This window comes from Rissa tridactyla, chromosome 5, assembly GCF_028500815.1.
Source record: "Rissa tridactyla isolate bRisTri1 chromosome 5, bRisTri1.patW.cur.20221130, whole genome shotgun sequence".
Taxonomy (NCBI): domain Eukaryota; kingdom Metazoa; phylum Chordata; class Aves; order Charadriiformes; family Laridae; genus Rissa; species Rissa tridactyla.
The window spans coordinates 54,698,172-54,710,106 of NC_071470.1; the positions used below are offsets into that span (position 1 = coordinate 54,698,172).

Below are 11,935 nucleotides of genomic sequence, written 5' to 3' on the forward strand. Positions count from 1 at the left end.
TGTCTGGAGCATGTGTTCAGTGCAGAATCAACCCTCTGAAAGTACTGCAGAAAGCTGTAATGTAGGAAAAACAAGGAATGGGAATAATTTTAGATAACTGTTGTTATTTCAGTCCTCCCTCTGCATTTCTGCAGTTCATTTTATTTCCACTAGATACAGCTTTTTTTCTTCACATACTAATTGCACAAGTAAGAGCTACCTAATACCAAGAGAAATGCATTGCCAGGAAATCTGCCAGGCTCAAGGCAGGCATGTTCCTAAGAGCAGAGGGGTGTTTCTACAGTGTTCTGAGAAATCTTAAGAACAGTTGTCCCCGTAGTACTTTCATCTGGAGTATTACGTTCAGACTGAAATCGTGACATCAAACTTCCCCAAAATCAAACAACAGTGTTGAATTGTGGTCATAGGTTAGTCGCTGGTTGGCTAAAAATGACTAACCCATACTACGCAAATTATTTAGAAAACCAGCAAGTGCTGCAAAAATTCTTAGAGGAAGCATACATGCTTCCAGATTGCAAAAACTTCCATTTGGGATGTATTGTTAGAAGAGCCTGAAGTGCAATTTTAACAGCGTTGCTCAAAACCATCCTTTCTTCCTATTCAAAACCTCTAAGATCACAAATACAAAACCTATGAGTTTAACATTCAAGAATTAAAAAAAAAAAAACCAAAACAACAAAATATTAAAAACCTGCAGATATTGTATTCTAAAAGAATTAATTTGATAGAAGTAATAGTCTTTCTAGTACATTTAATCCTTAAGGACTCAAACTTTAAATCTTTCCTCTATAGTCATATCAGCTAGATTTTAAGGGGAAACGAAGGTTCTGATGTAATCCAGTGAATGGCTGGAGCTGATAACAGTGTGTGGTAAAGGATGTTAAATTAAACAAAGCCATTTGCAAACTTTGTGAATTTGAAGCAAACTCAAAGAAAAATACACAACCTTCATGTCTTCATATTTCTTCAGTATGCTAAAGCAGTACACAAAGCACGTCATGCCTCACATATACACTCAGATGTGTTTGTAATAATACCTGCACACAACTATTCGCACTGTGATAGCAGTTGGTATAAGGAAAGCTGCGTCCCTAACAAGAGTCACATGCAGGATCACCGCCACTGCAATATCATCACAAATCAGAATTAAAAACTGTTTTTACAGCCTGGTCTCACAATGCTTTTGCACTTCCTAGCACAGCCTTCTGCAACACAAGCCATTTTTTCTCCTTAGGATTTTCTCTGCGTGAATATCTTACAACAGCAACTGGAAGGACTACATGGACCCTGAACAAAGTCACACCAGTCATGTTTAAGGTGAACCCCTGTGAGATGTAGTCAGATACTACAGGCAATGCTAAAAACCCTAAGGCAGGGAGAGAGACTGTGTTCTTTGCCACTGATGCCAACCAGCTGGAAGCCTGTAACTCCCGCTGCCTGGGGAGGGGGGAAACCAGCTCCCCTTTGCCAAGCTGTTACCTTCCTTTCAGTCACGCCTCTCTTCATCGGCAAACTGAAAATGTACTATACAAATCCTACATGTTGAGATGTTACATTTAAGTTCAACTTCCTACTTCTCCACCGTAGCTCCTGGTCCTGGTTAGCAGGCTGGTCTCACAGGACAGAGATTACTTGCTACAAAAGAGTGGGAAAAAACATGGGCAGGAGCACAGGGAAAGACACTGAGGCAGGAAGGAGAAGCTCCTGGGCCAGAACGGCACAGCACCCTACCTGCAGAAAGCAAAAGCACCTGAAAACAGGAGAGAGAGGAAGATGTTAGGGGAGGGAGAGCATAAATGCAAAGCCCCATAGCTGGAAAGGGAGACAGGACAGGGCTGCTCCTGCATAGCCTGGGAAGAGACAGCAGCAACTGGGGCAATGTGGGACTTGGGCTCTCCAGAGGGAACTTGAGCTGGAGGCACCCATCAGCAAGAGCTGAGGAGAGGAAGGAAAGGGAGGGAGCTGCTGCAATTTCTCCATCAGGGAACAGGGAGAAGGCAGGAAACGGAGCTTTGGTGCCAGCACTGCCCCAGTGCTCCTCCTGCTTGCCCAGGCATGTGGGTAGCATGACCCAACACCAAGCACTAGCAGACAGCTGCTGCGAACTACTAATTCCCCAAGCAAACAGCGCTGTTTCCACAAAGCCTGCTCAGAGCACCCAGCAAACAGCTTCTGCACTGGGAGCCGCCACGCAGAGACATACTGAAAAAGCAGCTGCCGAGGACCAGCCTCAGCTAACATGGCTGTAGGTTGTTAAGGGCTCCCCCTCAATGGAAACAGTATTGAGAAGGGGTTGGACGAGTGCCCCCATGTTTTATTGAGCATTAGAAACAAACCAAGCACGGCATGCTTTGCCTCTCTGCACACGTGGACTTAAGAAATCTGAGCACTTACCAGCAAGTTTCATGGTTTCTTTTATTGACTCGGAAGAAATGTAAACTCCCTATCATGGGCTTTTAATCACAAATTTTCTCAGTGTACTTTCTGCTCTTATGTGAAGCTTGGTGGATATCTTTATTACCGTGTACTATAGCAGGATGACCACGTTGTTTTCACTCCATAAAATAATAAATGTGCTCAGCATGCTCATCAGCACTGCAGCCTGCCTCGGTCAAAGGATACAAGCTCTGTGCTTCTCTTTATTTAAACCTGTTAAATCTATTTAATAGGTTTTAATTAAACCCTTTAAAGCTATTTAAACCACCAGATTGTCACTCTTTGATGGTGATATATTTGTCTGTCCATGTGTAAGATAAAAGGTAGGAGTTACTAAGGGTTATTTTATAGTATGAAAACTAAACTGCCACCCCCCCATTGCGTTAGTCATGCTAAATCAATTTGAAAATGTCTTTAATGGGTGCAATTTTGTATAGAAAGAGCTTTTTACATATTGTGCATTGCTGAGTATAACAAGAAAGGAGAACCCCTTCCCCTGCAACAGGAAAGAACAGGAGCGTTGGTGTAAGTCACCCCCACCCAGAAAGCAGAGAGAAAACTATGTCCTTCTCCGGGTAGTGCTTACAATGCTTTTTCCTTACCATGCTATTTGCAAGCCTATTTTTGATTTCCCAGGAAAGAGTGTGTTTGGGTAGGGCAGATATGAAACAGCCAGAGGGGAAGCTGAGCCCAGGTCAATCAGTAGTTCTTCTTTGCAACGTGCTGCACCAGTTAGTAAAATCATAGTTCTGCTCTATGTTTGTAATCCAAATGCATCTGCAGCAACATGACTAATTGTATAATTCAGGAAAGGGTCACTTCAGTGTCTGCTATGATCTATTTATTTTTAGCACATCCTGGATCAGCCTAGACACCCATTTCAGCCACACCCGCCCATGCCACTCTGTTCCTGACAAAGCTCTGAAAGCCTCTGGAGCATCAAAAACCTGTCCCCATCAGAAAATTTCTGTGGAAACACTGTGAACTGCTTCTATAATTAATGCAATTCCATGCTCAATTGAGTCCTTCTTCATCTTTTCCATATTGCCCAGAACAAAGGTTAAATGGTACAGAATATCCCAAAGGGAAAGCCCAAAATGAGCTTTGCAAGCCCAAACTGGAGTACAGTCTCACTGGAGTTAGGTTATATGCAAGGATGAAGGATATACTTTGAAAATATCTGATTTCTGTAATTGGCACATATAGCTGATGAAGACCTCCTTGTCTGTGAGTATCTTGCAAAGTTGATTGAATACTCATGTTACTTCGCATTTCTGCCAATCTGATGCAACTGCTAAGCTCAGCTGTGAGACTGAAATGCTTTTCTCACATGCTTTATGTTCCGAAGTAGGAATTAAAAAAACAGTTGAAGAGAGGAGAGCAGTTGAAGCAGTGGGTTAGCACTGAGGACCTACACTATCAAAGAACATCCGTGCCAATAACCAGCTTCCTAGTGGAGCAAAATGTGGACCATACTCAAAATGCTCAGGCTTGTCCAAACCCTGGGTCTCAGTCAGTGCATGGTGAGCTAGGAGCTGATCATCTCATGTTGGTGAACAGCTATAGACTTCACTTGTATTTTTATTGGCAATTAGTGGAATTTTATTCCCTGTGACAATTACAACTATTGTGAATGAATTGTTCCATTCCTACTCAAACCCTTCTGCTCTTCTTCTCCCTTGAACATTTCGTCCATAAATGACCAATCCTCATTTTCCAATTTTTGCCAGTTCTTGGAAATGCAAGGTGAATGCAATTAGGGAGGAAGCAGTGAGTGCACTACAAGAAAGCATAGTAAGATAAATTGTGCACTAGTTCACCTAAATTCGACAGCATTGAGACGCGCTAGCCACATGACGCCATTACCACAGGGAATCGCTTGAAAAGGGAAATAATGGATTCCTCAGAAGCCATTTGAACTGGACGGGATAAAATGTGCAAAGAACCAAAAAACAGTCCTGCACTGGGAGATATTTTGCCTCTCACACCTGCGCTGTGTCCTTCCCTTGCCATCATCAGCACATCTCGGGGTCTGGGTTATTTGGCATACATCTTTAGTGAGTTCTTCCTCTTGTTACACATTAGAAACTACTCTAGCGAGTTGTTGCAAGTGAAGCCCAACAGTTTGGTAAATACATTTGCTGCCTTCTGAACCACAGCAAATATATTAATAAACTACTCTTGTAAGAAAGAGCCTTCCTAAAGATAACCTAAAGCTGCTCTACTGTAATAGCCTTTCTGGGCAGCCAACTTCTGGTGCTGGCTATAATTTCCAGGATATGTATGTTTTGTGGCAAAGCAGACTTTAAATTCCATAGGATGTCCAGAAAGCTCCATAATTCAAAGAATTCATTAGTTTTCAGAAAGAGATTTTAACAGTCCTGTGAAGAAATGAGTAACTACAATTGAATTCCATCCTGGCCCCAAACATTTCTTTCACTGTGCCACAGACTTTGGCCTTTACGACCATTCATAGGAGTCAAGGGGAAATGAGGTTAGGAGAACTTAGTAGGAGTTTCAGAGAGTTGTAATTCCTGTGGGGAAAAAAAAAAAAAGCCCAAAGTTTGGCTTTTGGGGACTTTAAATGGCAGTGGAAGCATTAGTCACGCATCACCATCCACACCCTGGATGTGACACAGGGAATTTGGAGGTGAAAACATTTGAATTGCTCATTTCTTGCCAGACCAAAACTCAACCTTTTCACCATTTCACCTAACAGCATTTGGTGATATTTTTGCTTCCATAGCCATTGAATGAGTTTGCAAACACTGATATTTACATTATCTATATCGTCATGATATATAACCCATGCTGAGACAAGGAGGGATAATTCATCTGTCAAAGAAAGATGATTTCAGACTGTCCATACACTGGGATAGATTGCACCACAGGTATTAACATTTAGAAGGTTATCAACACTGTATTTCAAATAAAAGCCTAGACTCAAGGTTGAACATGCAAAGTGGGAAACTAGTAAAAATGAAGGAATATATGGGACTCCGATCACTTCAAATAATTATCAGGCAATGGAATAATGCCCCAACAAATAAGGTATTTTACAGAGGAAAATAACGTGAATCCTTGGCCAGGCATGGTAAATTAATCTCCTGGCACTGTTTTCCTCAGACTAACTAAAATCCAAAGCTTTTGCCATTCTGATCAGTTGTTGCATCAATAGCCAAACCTGTCAAGCCCAAATATAATACTAATCTCCTGCTAAAGATTATGAAAGAAGAAATCTTCAGGAAGCATAAGCATCTCATTAATATAATCAGGGATTTAACTGATTTAACCCTAAAGTTTTGATTACACTGACACTCCTCAAACCAAGTACCACATTGAGAAATCATGACATTAAGACAAACTGAATGCACTTTTTAGAACGATTACATATCTTGTAGAATTCTTCAGACAGCAAGGCTGGTGTAGTGCTCCCATCCTGGCAAAACGCATAATTTCATTAGAGTGATAAGACAAGGCAGAAAGGTTACAGCAGATAAATGTGATGCAAAACTATGTGCCACTTGCTCTGTGGTTTCAGCAACCTGAGATACGTTGCTATCTACAACATGCAGCTAACACCCAGGGGCATGTTAGTGCCATTGGAAAAGAGAGATTAAAAATTGTTGTAAAAATATTCTATTGGTAAATCAGCTAGGATTTTCACCTGTACCAAAGTCAAGCAAGGATCCACTTTCCACATAAAAGCAGTCAGAAAATCCTTGCCCTGTTACTAGTTTGAAACATAATTTTTGGAGTATTAGCTAGTTAGTCTGGTCTGAAAGGGGCCACTGTCTAGGCTGGCTGCTGAGAAGAAAAATCATAGAACCATAGAATGGTTCGGGTTGGAAGGGACCTTAAAGATCACCTAGTTCCAACCCCCCTGCCATGGGCAGGGACACCTCCCACTAGACCATGCTGCTCAAAGCCTCATCCAGCCTGGCCTTGAACACTTCCAGGGATGGGGCAGCCACAGCTTCCCTGGGCAACCTGTTCCAGTGTCTCACCACCGTCAGAGTGAAATTATTTGAAATTAATTTGGACCTCTCCAGACCAGCCTCTATTACATGCGTGGATGGCATCAGAGGGCTTCCTACCCCCTTTCTACCTTTCCTGACAGGGGACAATACCCCAGCAGATCACACCTACTGAATTTTTTTCCCTTAGAGCCATTATATCAGCAAGTAATCATCAGAGCACAGCTTTCTCACATGGGAAGGTAGTTTCAGAAGGCACAGCATAGAGATAGCATCATATTAAATTGTGTCAAAACACTTTTCCTACTTCAGGTAGGTCTGGCTGATACAGTGTGCTGCTGTTAGGGTACCCAAGGATCCACTTTCACAAGATGAATGCCTATCAACCTGTATCACTACCTGATAGCTCAGGTGCTGGGACAATAACAGTGGCTTGCATGGCAGGACATGGTGTGACTCAGGGTCTCGATTCTTCTGTTTAAATCCGAGACACCTATTTTTAGAGTGCTAGCTGAAACCAAAAGTAAATGTTTGTCTTCTAGGGGAGCCAGGTCTTTAATTGTTGACTTGTATTTGGAAATAACAGCTGCTACACACACAAATCCAACATTGTCTGTTTACAGAATTGCAAAAGAAAACCATCAAAGGGTCTTCCTTGAGTTGTCTCAGCAAACAATACAAACAGACACCCCACCCCCTGTCCCTTCGTGAAGAGCGCAAGTAATAAGGATGTCTTTCACATGTAATTTTACTGTGGGGCCTTGCTCATCTTTAGACTGTTACATTAACCTGGCTACCAAATGGCACCAGTTAAAAACACTCCTTTCCCTAGGTTAAGAGTTTCTTAAAGATTATTTTTAATTCCTATTTTTGCAGGTTTTCCACACAGGACTCAGATGCGTAAACAATTGGAGACCAAATTAGAGGTCCTTTCCTATTTAGAAAAAAAACCCCACAAAACCACACCAAAACATATGCCTCAGCAGATGTTTTCCTAATTTATAAAGGACTAAAGATTAATATGAACTCTACGTTTTAATCCAGATAAAAGAGACAGCTAAATAAAAGAGAAAACATTCTGGTAAATTTTCGGAAAAGACAACCATTTGTTGGGCACGTTGTATGGCATTATGTATTCTCAGGTTTGGAGATGAATGCTGCAGGCAACTTGCCCTTCAAATTCAGTTTCTATTTATTTTGGCTGCAAATCATAATCTCCTTATCAAGCAGGTATCGAGCCATCTGCTTCTATCCTCAGTAAATGCAGTAAACTTGCATTTAGGTTTAGGGCTAGAACAAGCAATTTTCTTCTGCCCAGTGATAAATACACCTTTAAAATCCACTAGGCAAAACTGGCCCTAGATGAGAAAGATCCAATGAATGAAAGGAAGGTAGCATCAAGGGGAAAAAAAAAAAAAGGAAAAAAAAAAACCGATAGAGTGAACGAAAAAATCTGTACAGAAACAAAAACTCAATTAAAGGCTCTAGTAAGCTCCAGCAGTACAATTTGATTTTTGAGTAAGCTAGTCTTGCAAACTGCTAGGAACAGTGGAAACACCCAAAACACATTTTTTTTTTTCCCCCAACAGGCAAACTCTCAAGACATTCAAAGTTTGTGTTCAAGCAAGCTAAAGGTGTGAAAAAGCAGCTGGTTATCTAAAGCCTATTCACATTTCTCAAATTTTCAGAGCTGACAGTCTGTGCCTTGCTGCTCTCTCCCAGAGCACAGCCATGAATAATAACCCAGCGTGAGGGGAGACCATCCTCAAAAGCTTTAACTGCTTCAAACAGTTTAGTTAGTATTTAATTTGAAAAATGAATTTTTTAAAAGACTTGAAGGCTTGTGAGCTGAGAGCAGAGAAGATGGAAAAGGAAAAGACTATCTCCCGTAGTTAACAGTGACAAGAGCAAAATTCAAATGTATGTAATCACTACAGGAGCCCTGTTTTAGTCGAACTTTTCTCACGCTATCAGCCTGGGAGCCGGGATTAATCTACTGTGTTGTAGGGTTGGGGTGATGTCCCAGACTCCACAGCATCCCTTTAATGGGGAAGGGGTTTGGGAAGCACGTCACTTAGGGTTGATCCACAGTGTAATGGAACCGCTCCAAATTGCTTTAGTGGCCTTTGGGCCAGGCTCTCAATGCCAAGATTTGCTCCGACCTTTCTGAAATGAAAAAGCACCCTTGGTTTTTTTGTAGTACTGTTAATTTTGACAAGAGCACTCTTGGAGAAAGGTACTGCTAGTTGTCAACAGGGGTCACTAATCAGATGTTAATAAACCCACCCGCTGTACCACTACAACACAAGACAGTAAGTTCCAGCTCCCTCACTTGAGTGGATAACCTGAATGCATCCAGACTGATGCTAAGAGGAGCACAGCCCCACTCTTCTCTGCTGTCATTCCTGCAAGAAAGAGACCTGGGTGCCTGAGTGACAAGGAAGGTGTGGTGTGCCACGAGCACTTTGTGGAGGACATCTGCTATGCTGTGTAGCCATAGCCATGTTGTATTACAAGGCCAAGGCATGGGAAGACATAACCGTTAAATACTTACATTATAAGTACACACCAGTTCCTCTCATCTCATAATTTAGAGGACTAAACTTCACCTTTACACATTTTAAAAGTAATTACATCTTAATACAGACTCAAGAGCATTTATATTTGATTACTATCCTTTGGTAATATATTCTTTGACCACTTCCAGTACTGTCTGTTGTTTAAAGCTGGAAATGCTATGAAACAACCCAGAAAACATCGACATATGTTTTGGACCAGGTAAGAATAAAGGGCAATGTGCCAGAAGGACTGAACACCTTGAGATGAGCATGAAGGAACTCCTGCTTTAAGCATGTTATTCAGCTCTCAAAGATTTGAGAAAAGCCTTGAGAGGATGGACAAGTTGTCAGGAGGCTATCGGCCTCCACATCCGTACATAACTGAGCCTCTAGTAATTTGCTGACAGAAGGTAGATGCCATCAAAACATCAGGCACTTCTGAGGATGCAAGATCCCAAGATGAATTAGAAATTTAATGAGAAAGCACGGCCAGCACACAGGCTGAAGGCGAGGCATGAAATTTGGAAGCCCCACAGGAGAATTGGTACGTTCTTTACTAACCACAATGGAAACATCCTTGTCCACTTCTGCTTGATTTACAAAAGATACAAAGACAAGCAGCTTGTGTGTATTATGTGAAGAGGCTGCAAGCCCACACATTACTTGTCTTGGTAAGTTTTGAAGATAAACTACCCCAAAACCTGTGGGAGGGAGTATTAAAATGCCGGGGTGTGATTTGACCTTCTCTAAATTTTACTGAGCATAATTTTAAAATACAAAAAGTGTTTCTAAGCAACTGGAGAAATGTCTTGCTGCTGTCTCCAATGCTCAAAAAAGGGAGACAGAGCCCGAGGGAGACTGGCGTCAGCCTCCTTACCATCCATGCCTCTCTTCAGATTATAAGGTCCTGCTGTTACAGCCCAGATGTCCAGGACACTCTAGTGATCGCAAATAGTGGAAATCCAAAGACTTTGGTTCAACCTTATATAACGGACAATAAAACTGCTTCTGTCTTAACAGGTGATGCACGGGTTACCCTGACGGAAGCTTGACCAGATTATGTTCTTTTACTTTCACAAGGTAGAGACATGCTCCAATTTCCCCACACGTATTCTTACTTTTCTAATATGAATTTACAAACAGAATTTCATTACTATGTCTACCTTGCAATAAAGCATTTAAAAAAAAATACTTTTACAGAACCAAAATTGTTCAGAGCAAATGTATCCTATGTGAAATTTGCTTATTCACTGTCATCAGTTCTGCCCTCTTCATATCACGCAGAGGAGGGAAAATCCTTTTTAAAGAAAGGATTGTATGAAATTGACAGAATTCCTCCCACCTTTGCATGTTGCTTTCTGATAAGCTTTATGGACTGTTGTGTTAAATAGGCTCCTTTTGATCCAACTCCACTTTGCTTTTCAGAAGTTGTGAAATTAAAGGTTTAACAATGACAGGAAGGCTATTTTTACAAGAAGTAGCAGACAGAGAATAAATAGTACCTCAACACAGATTTTCAGGGCTTGTACTTACTTAACATAGTTTTAAAAGCAGTTCTTTCTGTGGCACAGTCTTATTTTTAATCTCCTTTATTGATTTTTTTTTTCTAACAGCAGCGAGCCCAAGCAATAGCATAAACTACACCACAAAAGACATTTCTAGATTTTAACACAATCTGAGCAAAAGTTGATTAACTTTTTTTAGATCAGTTAATCTAGTATTATCAATTTTTTAACTTCTGATTGACAAAATCCCTTACAGGCAATCTGTGGGGATTTGTGGAAGCTTTGGTTATAAGTGTTCAGAGCAGCGGGCCAGCAAATGGAAGTACAGATAAAAAGCAGATTTGACTTCAAATGTATCTTTTTACAAAGGTGATGATAGGCTCTGGCCCTTGTTACAGCCCTCTCACCCTTTCAGGTTTTACTAATTAATTTCACTGTAAAAGCATGATCTTTCAAGTTAAAGAATAATGAAAACAGCAGTTCAGTGACCATATGAACACCACAAAGTTTTATTAAAATCAAAGTTTGATTTGAGAATCACTTTTAAAAGATATTGCACTCAGTAACTCATATTGCCCCCCTAGGATTGCATCCCTCATTATTTGACACTTGATAAATGCTGTAAGCACCTATATCTTTGAGGGCAAAACTAAGATAATTTCCGAGAGGTACCCTTGGCCAAACCTGTTGCTGGCATAGCACCAAGGAAATCCATCAGGATAGATTTGATTTGCAAGAGCATTATTTGCAAAAACTGACAGACATTTCAATTCCCCCTTAAAGCCATCTGTACAAAAGATGCTTTATTTCAAAGAAGAAAAACAGAACGGAAAAACTTTGTAAATATACCTCTGCTTTTACCTCCTCTCAGATTGAGGAGCTTCATGACACCTAGAAAGAGAGCTGTCACAAAAATACAATGGCAGGAAAGTTTTTCACAGAACACATATAACTCAACTACCAGTTAGTACCTTCTTCTCCTCCAACACACAGTCTTTCAATCACTGCACTAAAAAAAAAAAAGCATCCAGCTACTGACAGCTAAGCTTTTGCTCACAAAACACCCCACAAATGTGACAAGTCTATCCAAAAAAGCCAAAGAACTTACCTCCCACAACGCAAACACAGAGCGCAGTTAGGAAAAAGAAGGCAATCCCCAGGAGCTTCATGCTTGGTGGTGGTGGTGGTGGTGGTGCTGCCAGCTCTCCCTTGCACAGCTGGGCAGGGAGTGTTCTCTCACTCTGAGGCAGGCCTTAATTACTCCATGGAAAAAGGTGTGTAGAGACTGTGCCTAGTCACTGCCCATTCCTGCTTATTTTGGGGACTTTGATAAAGAACAGGAGGAAACACAACATACTCCCTCTGGGAGTTCAGTACGGAGGAGATTTATTGTTTCAGTCCTTACAGGAACTCCTTTTCTTTGGCAGTGAACTGTGTTTTTGTTAATACGTTATTTTGT

The 11,935-nt window shown here is 41.1% G+C and overlaps 1 protein-coding gene across 6 annotated transcripts in view; it reads right to left on the reverse strand.

The window, feature by feature from the left end:
* EMCN (endomucin) overlaps positions 1 to 11,805 on the reverse strand; it is a 57,369-nt gene extending 45,564 nt beyond the window's left edge. For 2 of the 6 annotated variants that reach the window (XR_008466659.1, XR_008466660.1), the window contains exon 1: positions 11,585 to 11,801. Coding sequence is in view for 4 of the 6 variants with exons in the window: in XM_054203220.1 (XP_054059195.1) it covers positions 11,585 to 11,645 (61 nt within the window). In the remaining 2 variants the exon portion in view is untranslated. Of the gene's footprint in view, positions 1 to 11,584 lie in introns of all 6 variants that reach the window. The other 4 variants (XM_054203220.1, XM_054203223.1, XM_054203222.1 and 1 more) reach the window with 4 other exon arrangements.
* Positions 11,806 to 11,935: the final 130 nt, after the last annotated feature.